General features: G+C 45.8%; 1 protein-coding gene across 2 annotated transcripts in view; it reads right to left on the minus strand.

The window, feature by feature from the left end:
- LOC137322854 (microtubule-associated tumor suppressor candidate 2-like) overlaps positions 1–23977 on the minus strand; it is a 434152-nt gene that overhangs the window by 99233 nt on the left and 310942 nt on the right. For both annotated transcript variants that reach the window (XM_067985994.1, XM_067985995.1), the window contains one exon: positions 19222–19380. In XM_067985994.1, coding sequence (XP_067842095.1) covers positions 19222–19380 — 159 coding nt within the window. The remainder of the gene's footprint in view (positions 1–19221; positions 19381–23977) is intronic.

Here is a 23977-nt window from a genome sequence, read left to right on the forward strand (position 1 = left end):
TTGGCAGTTTTCCAATCTGCCAGGACCTTTGCCAAGTCCAGAGAATTTTGGAAAATTATTACCAAAGCATCCACAATCCCCACTGCCACTTCCCTCAAGACCCTAGGATGTAAGCCATCAGGTCCAGGGGATTTATCCGCCTTGAGTCCCATTAATTTACTGAGTACCAATTCCTTAGTGATTTTAATCGTATTTAGCTCCTCCCCCCCAGAGCCCCCTGTTTGTCCAGTGTTGGGATATTCTTAGTGTCCTCTACCGTAAAGACTGAAACAAAATATTTGTTCAGCATTTTTGCCATCTCCATGTTTCCCACCATTAATTTCCCGGTCTCATCCTCTAAAGGACCTACGTTTGCCTTAGCCACCCTTTTTCTTTTTATATAACTGTAGAAACTCTTGCTATCTGTTTTTATAATTTTTGCTAATTTATTTTCATAATCTATCTTCCCTTTCTTAATCAATCCTTTAGTTACTTTTTGCTGTCTTTTGAAGACTTCCCAATCTTCTATCCTCCCACTAAGTTTGGCTACCTTATATGTCCTTGTTTTTAGTCGGATACTATCCTTAATTTCTTTACTTAGCCACGGATGGCTGTCATTTCTTTTACACCCTTTTTTCCTCAGTGGAATATATTTGTTTTGAAAGTTGTAAAATAACTCCTTAAATGAACACCACTGCTCATGTACCGTCTTACTCTTTAATCTATTTTCCCAGTCCACTTTAATCAATTCCGCTCTCATACCATCATAGTCTCCTTTATTCAAGCTCAGTACGCTTGTTTGAGAACCAACCTTCTCACCCTCCAATTGCATATGGAATGTAACCATGTTATGGTCACTCATTCCAAGGGGATCCTTAATGAGGACATTATTAATTAATCCTGGCTCATTACACAGGACCAGGTCCAAGGTTGCTTGCCACCTTGTAGGATCAGTTACATACTGCTCAAGAAATCCATCCCTAATACATTCAATAAACTCTTCCTCAAGGCTACCCTGCCCAATTTGATTTGTCCAGTTAATATGATAGTTAAAATCCCCCATAATTATAGCTGTTCCCTTATTACATGCCCCGACTATTTCCTGATTAATACTTCTTCCAGCAGAGTTGCAACTATTAGGAGGCCTATATACTATGCCCACGAGTGTTTTTTGCCCCTTATTATTCCTTATCTCTACCCAAACTGTTTCATTATCCTGATCCTTTGTCCCAATATCTTTTCTCTGTATTACAGTGATTCCTTCCCTTATTAACATAGCCACCCCACCTCCCCTTCCTTCCTGCCTGTCCTTCCTGATTGTTAAATACCCTGGCATATTTAATTCCCAGTCGTTGTCACCCTGCAGCCATGTTTCTGTAATGGCCACAAGATCATACCCATACGTCGTTATTTGTGCCGTTAACTCGTCCATTTTGTTACGAATGCTACGTGCATTCAGATAAAGAACTTTCAAATATGTTTTGTGACACTTAGTTCCTGCTTTTTCCTTTTTTAACACTTTACCTTTTACTCCATACCTTCTATCACTTCCTGATATGCTTTCCTCTGTCTCCCTGCTCAGGTTCCCAACCCCCTGCCACAGCTTTGATGCTGAGTTAATCGCCTTATGCCTTCTAGTTTTCATTTTATCTGTCGTGCCTAAAGTATCTAAAGTGCCTAAAGTACACTTTCTTTCCGCTGCTCTATGCTTTTCCCTTTCACTTGTTCTTGAACAACTGTTTGTACTATTTGTATTGTAGATTTCCCCTGGGTCTTCCCCTCTCTTGCTGCTCTCAATTTTATTCCCTTCTGACTCCCCGCTCAGGTTCCCATCCCCCTGCCACTCTAGTTTAAACCTTCCCCAACAGCACTCGCAAAGACTTGCAAGACAATAATTCATGCATATAAACATTTGTCTGATTTGAAGGTGGCTTGTTATGGGCATGTCTCCAAAGCCTCGCAACAATGTTTTCAAAATTCTAATTTCTACTGTAACTTTGAAATTGTTTAAAATGATAAGTTATTACGGAAATTGTGATAAATTTCAGATCTACTGTCACGTTGGATCCTCCTAAACCAATCCGGTATTTTCATGCAAAAGTTACCATTTTGCAAGGGTACACAGCCTCTCAGATTTAATTTTCCCCCCACATCCTTTCAACTTCAAGCATTATTTCCAGTCTGCGGGAAGCAATAGGCTTTTCTATGTTTTTGGCCAGTTCTGCTCCATTATGCGCTATCAAATGGATAATGTTATCATCAGTCTTTTCATTCCCAAGATGGAGCATCTCACCGTGGCGTGGCTCTTCAGCTAGCAGTTTGGCTCAGAACTGTCAAAACACACACACAAAGGGGGCAATCGAGTCTCAGTAACATACAGCCACAGGATGAAAATATCCAATCTCCTGCTTATGTGGAAAGCACTTTAGCACTTTGCCAACCCAGGTTCACAGGATAATGTTAATAGAAAATTTTAAATATGAACTATATGATATAATTCAGAAAATGCTGCATTTCATAGAATTAAAGATTACATTTTATTCTGCTGCTTTTTGTTCCTTTTAAAGAGGACAAAACATGCTTGAGAATCAAAGTAAAGACATAATGGTAGAAACTGAATAAACAAAAAACAATTCTACAGTACGTTGAAGAGTGTTAGTAATGACAATAGATTAAAACAACCGTTTCAGACATTGCTGTTTACCTCAAGAATCCTATGTGAGACTTCAGAAAATTAAATTAAGGGTGAAACAAGCTCAGACAGCTTTTGATTAGTACAACTTAAGTCTGTCAGGCTTTGTCAGTCCCAGATGTGAGGAACCTGATTAAATTTGATGGGTGGAAATGTTACCTCCTGCAGAAAATGCTGAAGGTTTCTTAGTTAGTGGATAGCCTCATAGCTCTGGTAGCAGAATATGGAATTCCTTACCAATCAGAAGGACTAATTCCAACCTTAATTCTCATTTGAACTTAGTTGGCCACATTTGACATAATGGCCTCGATTTTATCTTTGAAGTCTGGGTGCGTTGGTGGCAGTGCAAACAAAATCGGGGATTTCCGTTGCGGGAAGGAATCCCGACTTCAACCCGCCGAAAAACACGCATGACCCAGACCCATCTGGGTGCGCGCACGCGCTTCAGGCAGCCGGAAGTTCTGCCGGCAATTAAAGCCGGCGGGACGATATTTAAAGCAGGAATTAAAGTAGTTAAAGTCATTGGGATTGTCATTAATCTTGTTATTGATGCCGGGAAACGATTTCAACGCTGTCTCAATGTGAAGCACGCCATGGGAAACTCGGAGGGTTGCAGCCGGCAACCACTTGGCCATTTAAATCCCTGTTTGACAGACGGGGGTAAAAGGTGAGTTATTGCAGCAGTGCATTCAGTTCTCTCAGACAAACTTTTGGCTTGGAGATCTTTGTGTTTAGACTGAGAATTCTTGGTTCACACTCAGAGTGGTTCTGTTTACACATATTTACCTACTTTTTGGACCCCCTCAAACTAACAACATCAGGATGGGGGGGGGTGGGGGGTGCACTGGCTGCATTGACCAGTACATCCGAGGAGGAGGAACATTACCATCCGCGGCAGGCACGGCACAGTTCCGCAACAACAGAGGTGCGCCACAGGGACCTGCACAAGATCAGAGAGGGGAACAACAGAGGGACCGACATTGTAGGATGCACTACACTTGTGAGAGGGTCTACAGACCAAGGCTGAGCTTCCTGGACCTCTCTGAGGAGCAGTGCCCACGAAGGCTGAGAGTGAATTACCAGGTGGTTGCAGAGCTGCTCCCGGCTGGGCCTGGTGGCATCGCATTGCCCATCGCAGTTGAAGTGACCACTGCCCTCAACTTCTTCACCTCCAGATCCTTCCATGCCATCAGTGACATCGCTGGGGTCTCTCAGTCGTCTGCCCACAAGTGCATAAGACGGGTCACCGATGGTTTGTTTCACAGGGTGTCCTTCTACGTCAACTTCCCCATGGACGACCTCAGCCAGATTGAAAGGGCTGTGGGTTTCCACTCTCTGGCTGACTTCCCACGGGTACAGGGTGCAATCGATTACACACATGTAGCAATCAGAGCACCTGCACGTGAGTCAGGATTATTCATCAACAGAAAGGGATATCACTCCATCAACGCGCAGCTCGTTTGCGACCACCGGAAAAGATTTCTTTACGTGTGTGCCAGATTCCCTGGCAGCTGCCATGATTCCTTCATTCTGCGGGAATCCAACATCCCGGCCCTTTTCCATGCACCAAACAGACTCAAGGTCTGGCTCCTCGGAGACAAGGGATACCCCCTGCAGACATGCCTTATGACACCTGTGAGAAACCCCATCAGCGAGATACAGCGTCAATGCAATGACAATCACATCGCCACCAGGTCTGTCATTGAACATGTGATAGGACTGCTCAAGATGCGATTTTGGTGCCTGGATCGATCTGGGGGAGCGCTTCAATATGCACCAGTGAGAGTGGGTGGAATTATAGTCGTCTGTTGCGTCCTGCACAACATCGCGCAACTGAGAGGGTTACCGGAGGATGAGACCCCATGCCCTCATCCAGCATCCACATTTCGTCTTTGTTCTCCTCAATGTTGATGGCAGGACGAGGAGGAGGATGACGGGCAATCCATCAGCAGAGCAGCGGCTCACCTGACTGCTCATGAGGCCAGGGAGTCACTAATATTTGACCGATTCTCATAAGGACATCTGCAAAGTGAGGATAGTCCAGTCCTCAGACCACCCGGAACGAGCAGCACCAACACCAGCAGCCCCCACCCCACCCGCACAAAACAGTCCTACAACTACACATACACCCACTGGGTGGCATCAAGTCTCGCCGTTCATGATGAAGCACATGAAAGGGCGCTATCACAAAAGGCAGTCAAGAATGGGCAAGACGTGGCAGTAGTGGTGAGAAAGCTAACATTTAATGTGAATTTAACAAAAACCAAATATAAATGAAAAATATGACAGTCTGTCAGACACCCTTGTGCATACCCTTCGTGATCACTAAACCTTAGCTTTTCTCTTCCTACTACTTCTACGTGGTGCATCCCCTGTGGCTGTAGCAGAGTTAGTGGCAAGTTGCTCATGTTCATGCCCTGACTGTTGAGATGCTTTGGGCCTACGCCCTCTGAGTTTTGGAGCCCATGAGGGGCCCGCCAAAGACTGCTCCACCTGCACCTGTGCAGGGGCAGACTCGGTCATCAAGAGAGGAGGCGGCATTGTGGGTACTGGTTGAGGGGCGGGGAAACGGGTGAGACGTGGGAACGCTTTGAGTGGTGTCCCCACTTCCGTGTCCCCTTTCGCCACCATCCTTCTCCTGGGCCAGGCCCACATCACTCCTACCACACTGCTGGACAACAGTTTGGAGGACATGTGTGATGCCTTGGAAGCCCACTTGTAAAATATCTGTCTGCCTGTTTAAGGTGGCAGAATGTTGTTCACCCTGAGTCAGCAAGGCTGTTGTCAGGGCCTGAATGGACTCATTTGTGAGCAGTGCCTGAAGCTCAATGGAGGCTAGCCTTCTCTCCATCGCAGATATTCCCTCACTTACCTGTGCCACCAGTCCACTAATGCAGGAGGTGGACTTCTCCATCCTCTCCGTTATTGTGGAGAGTGTGTGTGGCTTCTGTTCCAGTACCTCGCAAATGTGCTGCTGTCCCTCGATCATTCTCCTTTTAAAGGATGGCCCCCGAGGTTCAGAATCTGCGTCCAGCTGAGCAGAGCCTGGAGAGCCCACCAAAGCGGACTCTCCACAGCCGCCCCTGCCACCAGTCTTAGCTCGTGCTCACATGTATGTGGTGACTCACCAGGTGCCAACCCAACTAACTGATTACTAGGACCCAGCAAGGTGTGAGTATCTGCGCTAGTGGATGGCTCACTACGATGTGATGGTGTGCCCTCAGAGACCGGGATCTCCTCTGAGGAATCGCCGCCTCCTCTCACTTCGGTTGCTGAAGGACCTGGAAGAGAACAGAAGGCAATATTAAGAATCATCACAGATGTGTCATGTTGCGATGAGCATACTGAGGTGTTCAACATGCCAAACATTGTTAACATCAATTCATGATGTGTGTGATGAATGTTAAAGTTGTGTCACCAGGCATTTGTGGGGTGCCAGTCTCAGCATCCCCAACGGACAGGCACTCGAGGGTGCGGCTGATCTGCAGGGCCTCCTCCTCTGCCTCTGTGAGGACCACTGTTTGTTGTGGTCCCACTCGTCCTCGCCCTCTCCCGTGCATTTTGCGCTCGCTTCTCCTACAAGGGGAGAAAATACAGGCGTGTGAGTGAGTGAGTGAAGGTGAAGTGGTCAGCCGATGAATGCATTGCTTTGGATGAGGCTGACCATGAAAGAGATGCATCAGAGGATGACTATCAGACAGAGACATTGCATTGGATCAGGACTGGGGTGTGTGGGAGTGGTGGGGTCACAAATGAGGAGGTGAGGAAGTGCTCAGGAAATGAAGGTAAGTTGAGGATGAGCCTTAAGTGGCTGTGAGGAGTGATGTGATGGAGTAGTCTTGGCAGTGCAGAATGTGAGTGGGCCGGTGGGGGGGGGTGATGTGCACCATAGAATGTAGGAGAATCAGTAAGTGTACTCACTTTTGCTGACCTAGTTAGGGTCATTGAAGCGCTTCCTGCACTGCGCCCAAGTGGGGGAGATGTTGCTCCTGCTGGTGACCTCCTCTGTCACCTCAAGCCAGGCCTTCTTGGTGGCAGAGGCAGGGCGCTTCCTCCTGTCCACCAGGTAGAATAATTCCCTCCTCCTCCTCACCCCGGCCAACAGCACCTCAAGTGAGGTGTTACTAAATCTTGGAGCTGGCTTGCCCCTCTGCTGCTCCATTCTGCCTGTTTGCTCCTTGGTGCAGCAAAAGCCATTGATGCAATGGCCCTTTAAATACAGACACTCCAGCTGACAGCAAGTCACGTGGCTGCGCAGTCCGCCCGCTGCGCAGCTTTTGGACAGCAAACCCAGAACCAACGTTAAGGGTCATCAATTGAGTTGCGATCGTGTGGGGAAAGGTAAGGATTTATTTTTCGGGTTACCCATGCGCCCGTTGACTCCCCCCCCACTGCCATCCCGCTGGCTTATTAAAATCATGCCCAATGTGTCAGTTCCAGGGGAAGGAAGTATGGAGCTGATAGATAAGTCTCGCTTTATACTAGCTGGCAGCAGCTTACGAACTTAGGAACTGGACTAGGCCATTTAGCCCCTCGAGCCTGTTCCGCAATTTAATGAGATCATGGCTGATCTGTGACCTAACTCCATATATCTGCCTTAGCCCCACATCCATTAATTGCTTTGGTTAACAAAAATCTATCAATCTCAGATTTAAAATTAACAATTGAGCTAGCATCAACTGCTGTTTGCAGAAGAGAGTTCCAAACTTCTACCACGCTTTGCGTGTAGAAGTGTTTCCTAACTTCACTCCTGAAAGTCCAGGCTCTAATTTTTAGGCTATGTCCCCTAGTCCTAGACTCCCCAACCAGCGGAAATAGTTTCTCTCTCTCTACCCTATCAGTTTCCCTTAATATCTTGAAAACTTCAATCAAATCACCCATCAATCTTCTAAATTCCAGGGAATATAACCCGAGTTTGTGTAATCTCTCCTTGTAAATTAAGGAAGAATAGGAAAACAGCCACTTGATATATAATAATTTATATGTTATATTTTTATTGAGACACTGACACACAGCATTGGGAACACTGGAATCTCCAGTTTGTTCCAAGAGCACTCCTGTGGTGGATTCGAAAGTGATTCCGACTCATCAACCCAAAGTGCTGCATTCTATGATTCATGGGATGTCCTGATTTGAAACTAACATTTGAAAACGATTGTGGGCCCAAGATGGACTATTTACAGTAGCTAAATTTAAATGAGTACTTTTAAAAAGTGCAGTAAAATCCACAATGCCCCACACAGATATATTTCTGATATCAGCTGCACTATCCCAGGAAGAAATGAATGGGTACTTCACTATTGCGGGAAGAAATGCAAATCTGTGTGAGAGCCAACTCTTGGGTATTCTTATACACCTCGTACCAGCAAGCTTATCATAGGTGCCTGGGAGCAGACCACCCTGTTAACTGCTTGGTCAGAGGATGCTACAGAGCTCAGGGAAATCGAGACAGAGCAAAAATAAATCTAAATTGAGGCAAAAGTGAGATAATCAGCTAATGCACAAATAGATATTAGAGCTTGGAAGCTTTGCTGTAGAATATTGTTGGATGAATGCAGAACTTGCTAGTATCAAATTTCTTTGCCACAAATTTAACAGAGGCATTAGTAGATTTAAAATAATTGTGTTAACACCTCCATTAAAATAGCAGACAAAGGGATTCAATATTGCACAGTGTAATTTCCAGACTTTAAATATATATGACCAGAGGCACTGATTGCCATTAAGCTAGAAGATATGCTCCACTGTTTCTTATAGGCTTGGCAATAAAGGACTGTTGCGCCAATGTTAACTATAAGCGCAAAGTAATTTTCCTAAAACAGGATTCTCATTAATTTGCATTGTAATTGAACCAGCACACAGCGATCCTTTTCCTATAAAATCAAACTTCATCACAGTTCACTATAAACAAGGCTCCTAATGCTCTGCAATTCTGTGGTCATGGAAATTGCGATGGAACTTAGTGCCCACTGCAGAATTTCTCCCCTGAAATGTTTTCTCTTTATTTTCCTTCTGCGGTTCTGTCCATTGTGCTCGCTGACCTACGCAGCCTTCCAGTTCGGCAACGCCCCGATTATAAAATTCCCATCCATGGCCTCGGCTCTCCCAATCTCTGAAACTCCTTCAGCCCTACAACCCTCTGAGATCTCTACGCTCCTCCAATTCTGGCCTCTTGCGTATCCCCGATTTTAATTGTTCCACCATTGGCAGCCATGCCTTCAGCTGCCTAGGCCCTAAGCTCTGGAATTCCCTCCCTAAACCTCTCCAACTCTCTCTCCTTCTTGAAGATGCTCCTTAAAACCTACATCATTGACCAAGCTTTTAGTCACCTGTCCTAAGATCTCCTGATGTGGCACAGTGTCAAATTTTGTTTGATAATTGCTCCTGTGAAGCACCTTGGGACATTTTACTACGTTAAAGGCACTATATAAATGCAAGTTGTTGTTGTATTGTAACTATATTGGAACCAATGCCGAATGCACCAATACCAACACTTGATGTTCTGAATGCAAATAGCATCAGCTGACATTAATTTATAATCTCCATTGCAACTCCCTAATACCCATGCATTCAAACCGTGCGCATTTTACCTTTTTAAAAAATATTCATTCTCAAGATGTGGATGGCTCTGGCAAGGACGGCATTTATTTTCCATCCTTAGTTGCCCTGAGAAGGTGGTGGTGGGCCTTCTTCTTGAATCAATGCAATATAAACTAGAGGGCACAACTCTAAAATGGGTACAGGGACAGAGAGATCTGGAAGTATATGTGCACAAGTCTTTGAAGGTGGCAGGGCAGGTTGAGAAAGTGGTTAAAAAAGCATACAGGATCCTGGGCTTTATAAATAGAGGAATAGAGTACAAAAGTATGGAAGTCATGATGAACCTTTATATAACACTGGTTCGGCCACAACTGCAGTATTGTATCCAGTTCTGGGCACCGCACTTTAGGAAAGATGTGAAGGCCTTAGAGAGGGTGCAGAAGAGATTTACTAGAATGATTCCAGGGATGAGGGATTTTAGTTACGTGGACAGACAGGAGAAGCTGGGGTTGTTCTCCTTGGAACAGAGACGGTTGCGAGGAGATTTGATAGAGGTATTCAAAATCATGAAGAGTCTAGACAGTGTAGGTAGAGAGAAACTGTCCCCACTGGCGGAAGGGTTAAGGACCAGAGGGCATAGATTAAGGTGATTGGCAAAAGAACCAAAGGTGACATGAGGAAAAACTTTTTTACACAGCGAGCGGTTAGGATCTGGAATGCACTGCCCGAGAGGGTGGTGGAGGCAGATTCAATCATGGCCTTCAAAAGGGAACTGGATAAGTACTTGAAAGGAAAAAAACTGCAAGGCTATGGGGAAAGGGTGGGAGAGTGGGACTAGCTGGATTGCTCTAGCATAGAGCCGGCAAGGACTCGATGGGCCGAATGGCCTCCTTCCGTGCTGTAACCTTTCTATGATTCTATGAACCGCTGCACTCCATGTGGTGAAGGTGCTCCTACAATGCTGTTAGGTACGGAGTCGAAGGATTTCGACCCAGTGATGATGAAGGAATGGCGATACATCTCCAAGTCAGGATCGTGTGTGACTCGGAGGGGAACTTGGAGGTGATGGTTTTCCCATGCACCTGCTGTCCTTTTCCTTCTAGATGGTAGAGGTCACAGGTTCAACTGCGAAGAAGGCTTGGCAAGTTGCTGCAGTGCAGCCTTTAGATTGTATACACTGCAGCCATGGTCCACCATTGGTGCGGGGGGGGGGGGGTGAAGTGTGCAAAGTATGAAATGCAAGAATTGCATTGAAATTATGTGACCCCATTGATCTCAGCTCTTTAATTAGGTATGTGTGCAAACTATGAAATGCATGTGGATAAACAACCTGCAAATCAATGGGGATTAGAAGATTGGCATCAACAGACACGATTACAATTCGGAACATCAGGTATTCATTGCCTGCTACTTAACACTTAACTGCCTCACCCAGCTACATGAAAAGTCATGAGACTGCAAATCATTAAATGGTAGCCATTAATGGTCTAAACTGCTAAGCACTGCATGTAAAACTCAGAGACTAGGCACAGTAAACTGCTTTTAAATAGTTTAAAATCTATACTTGTTCTCAACAAAAACCCACCACTTAGAGGAGAACTTCTGCCTGTTGTTTTCACCCAGGGAGTAAGTCATTTGAATAATAGGGTGGGTGTCCATGCCTACAGCAGCACAACAGAGGCACCCACCCAGGTCGTCACAAGAATCTCAGAACGACACCCACTTACTCTGAGAAGGGGAGCTAGAGAGTTGGATTGGACCAAGCAGAAAGCTCTCAATTTTTCTGCTTCTCACGCAAAGGAACAGAAGAGCCACTCAAACGGTAATTGACCCAGTGGTGGGGTCTTCACTTAGCCCTGAATGGAACCTACACCTGCTCTCAGCAGATGTACGTCTTGCTGGGCTTATCAGAGGCGCGTCTGGTGGTAGTCCAGAACCCCCCCCCGTCACTCCCTAAAGTGCTGCCACAATGTAATGGGGGGAGGGGGGGAGGGGAGGGGGGTAGAAGACGTCCAGCTCCTCACCGAAAATCACAATTTTTTAATACATTTATAAATGGGGAAGAAACATAGCGGATCTGAATTCTGGCCCATTTTCCGACCTCCCCTCCCCCGCTAGAAATACCTCAGAATTGCTCTCCTAAAATTGCACTATTTCTGGGCTATTATTTAAAAAATATTTTCAATATTGAATTTGAAATGCTTCCAAATCGTGGATAAATTGGCTGCAGAATCTACATTCTAATGCCACAGAATCTGGATGGGGTTGTCACAGAAATTGGCCTTGAGGTGCACAGAGTTCCAAGGGACCTGGCTATATTAGATTCCAATCTAGGTATACATGCAAATAGGTACATTAAAAATTAAAATATTACACAAACATAAATTAATAATAGCACCTTATTTTTGAAATACCATGCACAGTTTATGACTCATTCACTATTAGAGAATGCATATAATTTACCCTCTTTGCAATATACCTTTTGTACATGTCCCAATTTTGCATATGTACATACATAAAGGCTAACTACCTGAAATTAAACTTGGATGCACTATATCACCAATGGCTTGTAAGTGCTTATTAGTGTCACCAAATGTAAAGGAGAACCTTTTTTTTGACATTGCTACCCTTTATACTCTAAGTGCATAATACTCTTTATACTCTAAGTGCACAAAACATAATAGCTTTGTTATTATAAGACTGAATTGTGTAATTCATAAAACTATTCATATTACTGTGCCTTGCTGCCTATTTGATTTCATAAAATGCAAAGAATTAAATGAGTTCTGAGTCAGATGTATTTGTTATCAGAATAGGTTTTTCCATTTATCACCATCTAGGGTGGAACCAGTGTGAAGGAGCACACAGAAAAAAATGTATTCAAACTGGTTTATTTCCTTAATATTTCTGTCTAGTGTTGCATGACTTTGACTTCCAGTAGTGAAAAAATAATTTATAAAAAGATATTCATTTATCTTGATCTCAAATAATTTACTACGTGCAGCTCCCCGAATGGCTCAGTTGGTAAATGCACAGCCTAATGTGAAACTGAGCCATATTGAACCCTTGGTTTGTTTTGAACGAGCTGATCGAAGGTGGGACACTGGTGGGGGATTCTACAATTGGCGGCAATGCCCCTGGGCTAGGGAAGGTAAAGCAGGGTCGCTGCTCCTGATTACTGTCCACTGAATTCTGCTGGATTGTGTGGATGTTGGATGAGGAGAGAATTGGGCTCAGCTGCAATGCCCTCCATGATCAAATAGCCTGCTGACACTTTTGAAATAATTTGCTTTATTTGCTCTGATTTGTAATGCAGTGGTAGGGTCTAAAAAGCCTTCTCCTCTGAAGTAATTTACAGACTTATGGGGCCCGATGTTAGCAGGGCTGCGGGTTCTCGGCGGGGGGGCTGTCGGGCGCGTGGGTAACGCGCCCCGTGAAATTAGTCCGTTTCCCGCGCGATCGTAGCAGACAATCCACTAATTGGATCCACTTACCTGCTCCTCCGGGTTCTCCACTGCTGATCTGCGCGTCGGACGGGCTGAGCATGCGCAGTAAGATCTGTCAGCTGGAGGCGCTCTATTTAAAGGGGCAGCCCTCCACTGACAGATGCTGCAACAAATAGCAAAAATTACAGCATGGAGCAGCCCAGGGGGAAGGCTGCTCCCAGTTTAATGATGCCTCACTCCAGGTATCAATACATGGGGTGAGGAGGAGGGGGAGACAGAGATCTTCCTCCCGGCGGGCGGGAGGAAGCGGCCTGCCTTTTCCACCAGGAAGGCCTGGCTCGAGGTGGCAGAGGAGGTCACCAGTGCCACCAACATATCGCCCACCTGCATACAGTGCAGGAGGCGCTCCAATGACCTCAGTAGGTCAGCCAAAGTGAGTACACGTAGTCTTTCCCCTACACTCCGTCTGCCACATCACTGCCCCCACCCCACATCTCCTTCGGCACTGCCAACACTACTCTGTCACATCACCCCTCATACCCACTCAAACCTCATCCTCATCTTACCTGCACCTACTCACCTCGCCAGTACTCATCCCGCCACTACCACTCAACCCAATCCTCATACAATCTCATGGCTCTATCTCATACTCACCCTCTCGTGCATCTCTTTCACGGCCAGCCTCACTCAACCTGCCACTACCTGTGCTGCAGCCACAGGGCATGCATCACATATGTGCAGTTGGCAGCGTAAGGCAAACCTGTCGTGAGCATGAAGGGGATGCACAAGGGCGTTTGAGGGTTTGTCATGGGTGTTACTTATATTGAATTTCTGAACAACTCACATTACATATTATATTGGCACCACTACTGCCATGTCTTCGCGAATCCTGTCTGGTTTGTGCAATAATGCCCGCTCCTGAGGATCACAATGAGGAGCCACAACTGATGCCACCCATTGTGTCACTGCGGAGTGGGTGTAGGTGTATTTGCAGGACTCTTCTGCGCAGACGACTGGGAGACACCGGCGATGTCCCCGGTTGCACCCTGGAAGGATGCGGAGGAGAAGTTGTTGAGGGCAGTGGTGACTTTGACAGCGACAGGTAAGAAGATGGTGCTCGGGCCAGCCAGGAGCAGCTCGGCATGAAAGAGGCTGCAGATGTCCACGACTACATGTCGAGTGACTCTGAGCATCTGTGTGCACTGCGGCTCAGAGAGGTCCAGGAGGCTGAGCCTCGGTCTGTGGACCCTGTGGCGAGGGTAGTGCCCTCTGCGACGCATCTCTCTCTGCGGTAGCCCTCCCTCCTGCTGTGCAGGTGGATGTGTCACAGCACTCTGTTGTGGAGCTCCACGTGTCAGAGGTGGACGGCGTGGATGGCGAGGCTGGTGAGGCTGGTGATGCTGTTCGCCCTCCGAGGAGGTCATGACTGCAGCTACGGCGGCCCCCATCCGCAAGATGTACATCTGAGGGGGTCTGCAAGGTAGGTACATGTGTCTGGACTCCGGGGTAAGTGTGCAAGTTGGTGACTTTGACTGTCAGGAGGAGGGTGGTGGAGGCCAAACTTTGTCCCAAGTGACAGAGTGGCCTCCTGCAATGGGTGAGGGTCTCCCCCCCACACCTGTCAAATGGACCTTTGCAGCTGCCACAGGCTGACAGCTGCAACACGTCCATTTGACCTGGGAGTGTTTCCCCCAGTGTGGGAAATAGTCCCACTTTGTTCTAAAATCCCACATAATCCCTTAATCAGGTCAGTTAATGACCTGAAATACCTAAATAAATATTGTCAAGTGGTATCCCGCTGACTTTAATTGCCTGCGGGATTCCCACCAGCGGGGGCTGCGCGCGCACGCCGGCGCGTCCGTGGGGAACCCGGAAATGGGCGGGATCGAGACGGGATCCGGTCCCGCTCCGGGATTCCCCGATTTTCGGGGGCCCCCCCCACCGAGAACGCACCCGATAGCGGGTGGTAAAATTACCCCCATGATGTTATCAGCACCAACATGATAAGTGAAACATTTGCTCTAACTGTTGAGGTGTCCCTTGATACTGTTGATACACAAAGCTAATGCTTGTGCAGCCTATCTCTCAGCTACAAACAAATGTAAAAGCAGCAGAGTAAATAATGAAGCAGCTAATTACATCCACTAGTCATGGACAATTGATTTAGCACTTCAAACAGCTATGATTTTAGTAATTCCTACAGAACTGCTAGCTTTAATGCGATTCGAGAAAGTGCAGTGGGATGCAGAGGTGCATTTCAGAGCAGATTTGGCAACAGGAGACAAACAAGAGATATATATAACAATAAACATGTTAGGGCAAATTATAAATGCGAATCAATACGGATATAATAAAATTGTTTTGTATCAGCTGTTTACAATCACCGAATTCCCCAAATCCATACCATTTCTTATTCAGTCCACACAATTTATCCAATATTATATCAATCATTTTATGCTAAGCGTTTTCTAGCTCAAAACACATAAGCTTGCAAGGAATGGGCAGTTGTCTAGGCTACGCACAAAAAGGCCAGCGTCAGAGGAAAGATGCATCCCCCAGTCCCTTCGGCCCACCATTGGTGGCCTTACTTTCAGCCATCCAAGCTCTATCCTCTGGAGTACCCTCCCTAAACCTCTCCAGTTCTGCACTGCTCTCTCCTCCTTTAAGATCCTCCTGAAAACCTGTCTGATTCCGCTCATGTGAAGTGCCTTGGGGCATTTTCCTATGTTAAAGGCGCTATATAAATGCATGTTGTTGTTGTTTATTGTTGAAGGGTGAGGGGATTGATCTAAGACTGAAGGATATTGCAGAGATGGGGTGAGGCAAGGCTGAGGAAGGATTTGAAGACGAGGATGAGGATTTTGAATTTAATGTGTTTTGAGGATAAGGAGCTAATTTGGGCTCATAAGGACAAAGGTGCTGAGTGAGCGGGACTTAATTCAGAACAGGATATGAGTTGCTGTGTATTGGACATGTTGGAGTTTGTGGAAGATGAGATGCCAAGAAGGAGAACATTGGAATAATCGAGACTGGCGGTGAGAAAAGCATGAGTTTCAGCAACAGAGGGGCTGAGGTAGGGGCGGAAGTGAGCAATGTTGTGCAGGTGGAAAATGGTGGCCTTGGTGATGAATAGGATGTGGAGTTTGATGCTCAACTCAGGGTCAAACAGGACGTCAAGGTTTCACATGGTCTCACTCAACTTGAATGAGCGGCTGGTGATGGAAATAGAATCAGTAGTAGGGGACACGGGTTTATGGTAGAGGCCAAAAATGGTTTTAGTTTTCCCAGTGTTAAGTTGGGGGAAGCTGCAGCTCATTCATGATTTGATGTTGGTCAAGCAGTCTGATAGCATGGAGGGGTCACAGGGTCAAGAGTTGATATTGGAGAGGTAGAGCTCATCCTCTCTATCTCCGTAACCTCCTCCAGGTCTACAACCCACCGAGAACTGTGCATTCCTTCACTTCTGGCCTCTTGTGCATCCCTGACTTCCTTTGCCCCACTACTGGCAGCTGTGCCTTCAGTTGTCTAGGCCCCAAGCTCTGGAATTCCCTCTCTCAACTTCTCCAACTCTTTTTTTTATTCGTTCATGGGATGTGGACGTCGCTGGCGAGGCCAGCATTTATTGGCCATCACTTATTGCCCTTGAGAAGGTGGTGGTGAGCCGCCTTCTTGAACTGCTGCAGTCCGTGTGGTGAAGGTTCTCCCACAGTGCTGTTAGGAAGGGAGTTCCAGGATTTTAAACCAGCGACGATGAAGGAACGGCGATATATTTCCAAGTCAGGATGGTGCGTGACTTGGAATGGAACGTGCAGGTGGTGTTGTTCCCATATGCCTGCTGCCCTTGTCCTTCTAGGTGGTAGAGGTCGCGGGTTTGGGAGGTGCTGTCGAAGAAGCCTTGGCGAGTTGCTGCAGTGCATCTTGTGGATGGTACACACTGCAGCCATGGTGCACCGGTGGTGAAGGGAGTGAATGTTTAGGTTGGTGGATGGGGTGCCAATCAAGCGGGCTGCTTTATCTTAGATGGTGTCGAGCTTCTTGAGTGTTGTTGGAGCTGCACTCATCCAAGCAAGTGGAGAGTATTCCATCTCACTCCTGACTTGTGCCTTGTAGATGGTGGAAAGGCTTTGGGGAGTCAGGAGGTGAGTCACTCGCTGCAGAATACCCAGCCTCTGACCTGCTCTCATAGCCACAGTATTTATATGGCTGGTCCAGTTAAGTTTCTGGTCAATGGTGACCCCCAGGATGTTGATGGTGGGGGATTCAGTGATGGTAATGCCGTTGAATGTCAAGTGGAGGTAGTTAGACTCTCTCTTGTTTGAGATGCTCCACCAATTGTCACAGATTGGGATTCTTTCTGTGCATTTTTACCTCAGGAGCTCATTACTGTTATTGACACCTGAATCCACAATATTTTTTTAAATGGAAGCTTTCTATTTGATTGCATTTTATTGAATACTAGTAATCTAGTAAATACTAGATTTTACTAGATTTACTAGATTTTATTAGATTTACTAGTAAATCTAGTAAAATCTAGTAAATACTAGTAATTTAGTAAACAGGAGTATGAATACTAGTAAACTAGTATTCATACTCCTGTGACTCGGCCAACGTTGCCTACCTCATACGTTGCAGGAAAGGATGCCCCGGAGCATGGTACATTGGCGAGACCATGCAGACACTGCGACAACGGATGAACGGACACCGCGCAACAATCGCCAGACAGGAGGGTTCCCTCCCAGTCGGGGAACACTTTAGCAGTCAAGGACATTCAGCCACCGATCTTCGGGTAAGCGTTCTCCAAGGCGGCCTTCGAGACACACGACAACGCAAAATTGTTGAGCAGAAATTGATAGCCAAGTTCCGCACCCATGAGGACGGCCTCAACCGGGATCTTGGGTTCATGTCACGCTACACGTAACCCCACCAGCGGAAAAAAAAGTTATCTGTTTTTAATACACCTGGACATTCTCTCTCTCTCTCTCTGCCTTTCGGGTCTCTTTCTCTCTCTGGCTTTGTAATCTGACCCATTGTGTATTCAGTATACTGGGATGTAATGTTTTCCGTGGCTAACCTGTTTGAACACCAACGACACCTTTGATTGCTGTGATCGTCTCCTAGGCTAATATATGCTATGAGATCTTAGAACCCTTCACTCACTCACCTGACGAAGGAGGTAAGCTCCGAAAGCTTGTGATTTTCAAATAAAACTGTTGGACTATAACCTGGTGTTGTAAGATTCCTTACATTTGTCCACCCCAGTCCATCACCGGCATCTCCACATCATAGTAATAAAGATGGTATGTCATTAGAATGTTATACATTGGATTAGCATGGGCAACAATTGGTCAGTTAGCAACTAACTAAACTCAACAATATTTGATCGGCTAGCTTATCACCAGCTTCTGAACCAGATGGATAGCGAGCCATAAGTCACAAGCCCGGGGGCATTAATTCGATCCCCACAGTTATGATGACTCACTCCTCAACTACGGCACTGGGGTAAGCACTTTTAGACAATGAAAACTTCCAGCGCCAGAAGAAATTTGAAAAAAGTCTCCCTTGGCCTTTGTGCTGACCATAGAATGTCACTGACAGAGAAGTTTCAGTCTTCAGAAGTACCCAGTGCTGTACAGGGGTATCTCTACTTAGGCAGTCAGGACTGAAATCAACTAATGTTCACATATATGTTTTTCTTACATCAGTATATGAAATTAAATTTTGGGAAGTGTGCATTTTCAATTGTGCACATTTAGTAAATACATCCCTAACTGATACACGTTCCTGTCACTACAATTTAATTTATTGACTATTTGGTGCTCAAAGCAGAGTTTGTGAAACCGAATTTCCCTTAGGCTCATTTTCGGGCCCGAAACGGAGCAACACGTCCCAACTGGAGGCTTGAGGCTGGCCTGACATTGGGTCTTGCCTCCACAAGCAGCTCACCCATTTTATAGAGTTCAACGTCAGACTGCTTGCCTAGCTGGCAGCGGTTCAAAGGTAAGTTCCGGCGGGGGGGGTTGGTGGTGAGGAGAACGAGAGGGAGGCTAGTCACGGGCCAGCAGCAGCTTTGGGAGTGCTGCAGAGTTGGCTACGAGTACACCTCGCTATTTTGGTGGCCACCAGTTGCTAAGCCGCATCCATGCCTGGAAAACCTGAGCAGAGCACGCCTCTCAGGGCAGCCCGATTTCCCTGAGGGGTCCTAACACAGGCATTAGGCCTTTATTGGCATATGCAAGGGACCTAATGACTGTTTTAGGCAGCCACCCCAAATGCCTGAAAATGGCCTGACCCAATATCGAGTGGACGTCTGTGGGGCACAGGATATTGGTCCCCAAAATTGGCCCCCGTTGCACCCGCTTTATGCCCATAAAATGGCGGCAACGAGGTCCAATGTCTAAACCTGTAATTACGAGAACATAAGCATGTCTGGGTCTAATTACTTGTTTTCTCCATGGTCTCAATATTATAAAACATACTTTTTTCAAATACATAAGTACATAAACTGCATGTAGACAATATTAGACATTTTATACTAACTATGGGCTGTTTTTTGTTAATACTCACTGCCTGCTGTGGTGGTTTTAGGTGCAGGAAGCAGACTCCAGCGATTTGCTGCCGTACTGCTCGGAGGCTGCAGTCCAATCTTACCAACCCCGTTGGAAACATCATTAGCGGAGGCTGATGCCTTCAAACTGATTTTCTCTTCGCTTCCACTGTTGGAACCTGCAAAAATTCCACCGTACAATCATTATAATTTCACAATAACTTAACATGAACCTTATATCCAATCAAAACTATATAGTTGGTTAAAGATAAATTAATAAATGAGTGAAACATTAACAAAAATAAGAGGTTCCCTAATTTTTGAAAAATTAAATTCCAATTATTGTGATTCATATAGTCAAAAGCAAAAGAACCCTCCCTTTTATCATCGTATGTCAACGTTCCCAGTTACATTTGCTAGTAAGCTATTGGCTCCAGCTATTGACTTTTCTGGTTAGATTTTATGTCCAGCTGTGGGGCATTCAGTAGTGCACAATCTTTAATACGGTCTGTAAAATACTTGGCTTGCAAGAGTTGTGTTGTAACACAGATGAAGTGTATTGATCCAGCAACTCCATTTGCTCTGTGCATAAATCTTTGATATTGTATTGAGTTTAATCTTAGCTTTAAAAAGTAAAGTGGAATAAATGGAGCCACTTCCTGAAACAGGTCTATAATATAAAAAGCCTATTAAACTATTGCTTATGCAATGCTTTACCCTACATCAACAACAACAACTTTCATTTATATAGCTCCTTTAACGTAGTAAAACATCCCAAGGCGCTTCACAGGAGCGATTTTCAAACAAAATTTGTCACTGAGTCACATAAGGGGATATTAGGACAGGTGAGGTAGGTTTTAAGGAACATCTTAAAGGAGAAGAGAGAGGTAGAGAGGTAGAGAGGTTTAGGGAGGGAATTCCAGAGCTTAGGGCTTAGGCAGCTGAAGGCACGGCCGCCAATGATGGATCGATTAAAACCGGGGATGTGCAAGAGGTAAGAACTGGAGGACTGCAGAGATCTCGGAGGGTTGTAGAGCTGGTGGAGGTTACAGAGATAGGTAGGGGCGAGGCCATGGAGTGATTTTAAAACAAGGATGAGAATTTTAAAATCAAGGCGTTCCTAGACCGGGAGCCAATGTAGGTCAGCGAGCACAGGGGTGATGGGTGAACAGGACTTGGTGAGAGTTAGGATACGGGCAGCAGAGTTTTGGATGAGCTCAAGTTTATGGAGGGTGGAAGATGGGAAGCCGGCTAGGAGAGCATTGGAATAGTCAAGTCTAGAGGTAACAAAGGCATGGATGAGGGTTTCAGCAGCAGATGAGCTGAGACAGGGGCGGAGATGGGCGATGTTATGGAGGTGGAAGTAGGCGGTCTTGGAGCATACTGAATATTAAGGAGCATATTGAATATTCCTTATTAAGGAGCATACTGAATATGCCTGAGCCCATGAAACTGCATTACTTGGATCAACAAACATTAAGCTGCATCTCACGTTCTGGGATTTTAGTACCTGTCAATTAAAGTGACTCCCTCATTATAACATAGGGCCCAAAATTCCTGCTCCACTGCCAGACATGTGGCAGCACGGGACTCCTGGCATTCTGCTGGAGAGGATGTTGATTGTGCCCCAAATCCCAGGGATGGGGAGGACAGCCCGCCCCTGTAGAGACGCAAGTTAGCAGAGGCACCCATCGTGAGTATCCAGCATAAAACTTTAGGCAATGCCATGCCGCTCTGATGGGGGGAGCTAGAGGATCTTAATGGGCCGAAGTTGAATATAAGAAAACGTTTTATTTCTGCAGAGAATCTAACAGGGAGCCCTCTGTCTCTTAGCATAATTGAAGCCTTGGGATGGCCCACAATGGAACCTATGCGTGTTCTCAGCGGATGTGGCTTCCGCAGGGCCTAAGGAGGGAAAGGCCTGCAGAATTGCCCCCAAAGCTGGCTGCGAAGTAGGAGGGCAGGTGGTCCAATCCAAATTTAGGAAGGAGCCTAACTGTAGCGGAAAGCAGGTGGATCCAAGTGCCTTCTCAAACTCCTGCCCCCCCCACCCCCCCACCCCGAGGTAAAATTGCCTGAGTTGTGCCCTCTCCCATCCCAAGAATGCTGGCCCCTATAATTTTTAGATGAGTCTCAAATACTGCATTACAATCAAAGTTTACAAAAGCTCCATCTTTGGTCCAGTTGGTAAAGCCAATAGCCAGATTTTCTCTGCCAGCTCCCTGTTCTTCCGCACCACTTCAGGATTTTCCGCCAATATGTCTGCCCAAATATGGGCAGGCGTATTGTAATGGCATGCAAATGACAGGAATAAGTCATCCAATGAAATTCCTGTTACTTGAACCCTAGCAACACTGACCACTAGGAACATCTGTTCATTCTTGGCGTTCAGGTAGCTTTAGTAATGTGGGGTTTTAACAATGAAAAGGTCACCTTAGCCTGTGCCATGGATTGCAGGGTGATTGATTGCGTAGTCAAAGGCTCTTTTGGAAAAAAGAATGTAAAAGCTCGTTGGCCAGCACAGAGGCCACTTGCCACATTTCATTGGGGTAGGTCACAATGGTTTACATTAACGATTTGGACTCTGGAATCGGAAGTACAATTTCAAAATTTGAGGCTGACACCAATTTGGGGGGTGTAGTTAATAATGAGAAGGACTGCAACAAACTTCAAGAAGATATCAATAATCTTGCAGAATGGGCAAATGAAATTCAATATAGATAAATGTGAGGTGGTGCATTTTGGTAGAAAGAATAAAGAGGCCACATACTCCTTGGAAAATAAGAGTCTAAATGGGGTAGAGGAGCAAAGAGATCTCGGGATTCAGATACACAAATCACTAAAAGTAGTGACGCAGGTTAATAAGACCATAAAAAAAGCAAACAAAGTACAGGCTGGGAATTGATCCTAAAACCTTTTGGTATAGCTCAGCTACAGACTGCCCAAATCCCAGCACATCTTGGTTGGGGCAGGAGTTCTACCTGTCCTGCTCCCTAGTCTAGAAGGAAAGAATTGAAAAGCAGAGAAGTTATGTTAAACTTGTATAGAACCTTGGTTAGACCACACTTGGAGTATTGTGCACAGTTCTGGTCTCCATATTAGAAAAAGGATATGGAGGCACTGGAGAAGGTGCAAAAAAGATTTACAAGGATGATACCAGAACTGAGAGGTTATACCTTTCAGGAAAGATTGAGCAGGTTGGAGTTCTTTTCTCTAGAAAAGAGAAGACTGAGGGGTGACCTGATAGAGGTCTTTAAGATTATGAAAGGTTCTGATAGAGTAGACGTAGAGAAGATGTTTCCACTTGTGGGGGAGATGAAAATTAGGGGCCATCAATATAAGATAGTCACTAATAACTCCAATAGGGAATTCAGGAGCAACGTCTTTGTCCAGAGAGTGATTAGAATGTGGAACTCGCTACCACAAGGAGTAGTTGAGGGGACTAGCATCGATGCATTTAAGGGGAAGCAAGATAAACACATGAGGGAGAAAGGAATAGAAGATTATGCTGATGGGGTTAGATAAAGAGGGGTGGGAGGAGGCTCGTGTGGAGCATAAACACCGGCCGAAAGGCCTGCTTCTGTGCTGTACGTTCTATGTAATTCTAAGTAGGTCTCTGAGGTTTGTTGCAGCCATTTATCTCCCCACTCCACCCTTCCCAGCGGCCTCCCTGACGGAAACAAGAATCCTGCTGGAAGCCTGCCAAAACAATTGCACATGATCCTGACCCCGAAATATCGGCTGGGATCAGGACAGGTAGAACTCCTGCCCCAACCAAGATGTGCTGGGATTTGGCCAGTCTGTAGCTGAGCTATATCAAAAGGTTTCAGGATCAATTCCCAGCCTGTGCTGAGTTAACTAATCTCAGTTGGCATGGCAGCACTGGTGCTGCAATTATCTCAGTGCCTTCGTTTTTTGAGGGGAAAACCAGCCAGGGTATATGTTTCTGATAGCCATCCGATGACCCTGCTGGAATGTGGGTGGACATCGGACAGGGACAAGTTTAAGCTCAGCCATGATTCCCACCATGGTGAAATAGCCAGCCAATACTTACTGTCTAGACTTAGACATGAAGAATGGCCACTTGGGTGAGGTACTGTAGAGAGGCTGGTAATGGTGGAATCAAATCCAAATTATATCTTCAGAAAAGAGGGGTGACAATTAGGAAAAAAATAAAGTTTACTGTACTTCAAGTTACAGAAAATGCTGATTTAAACTGCTTTTTTGTTGATAAACTTCTTGAGACCTGTGCCGAAACTGTCCTCCTGTTACCAATAACCTGTGCCTACTCGTTCATTAATTTCTATATATAACAGTACCAAGTGGAATACCATCTGCCAGCTGCCAGACTTCGTAAAGTGTTTTTCTGATCTTTTGGAACAGTAGCTTTTTAATGATTACAACAGCACTTAGCAAGGTCTTAGCAGGTGTTCTGGAAATATGCACACACGGTTCATTTCTGCAGATGCACTGTGCTGGGTTTTCCATGTTACTGTGGCATCTCTAGTCCCACTGCGCTTATTGTTCCAGTATTATGGGCACTTTGCAAAGGTTGCAATTCTTGGGTTTGCAAACAAATGAACAAAAAGGCCAGAGGTTTGGCCCCTGGAAATCTCTGTATTTGTCACAGGTCATCAAGGATGAGAGATGAGTCAAGGAAAATGGAAAGGACTGCATTCTTAGAGAGGGAAAGCCTGGGAAAAAAGTGTTTAGAAACACTATACACAAAGTACAGAACAGAGTCATATCATTAGGAAAGAGCTGGAATATAGGGAA

This window comes from Heptranchias perlo, chromosome 6 (assembly GCF_035084215.1).
Source record: "Heptranchias perlo isolate sHepPer1 chromosome 6, sHepPer1.hap1, whole genome shotgun sequence".
NCBI classification, from domain to species: domain Eukaryota; kingdom Metazoa; phylum Chordata; class Chondrichthyes; order Hexanchiformes; family Hexanchidae; genus Heptranchias; species Heptranchias perlo.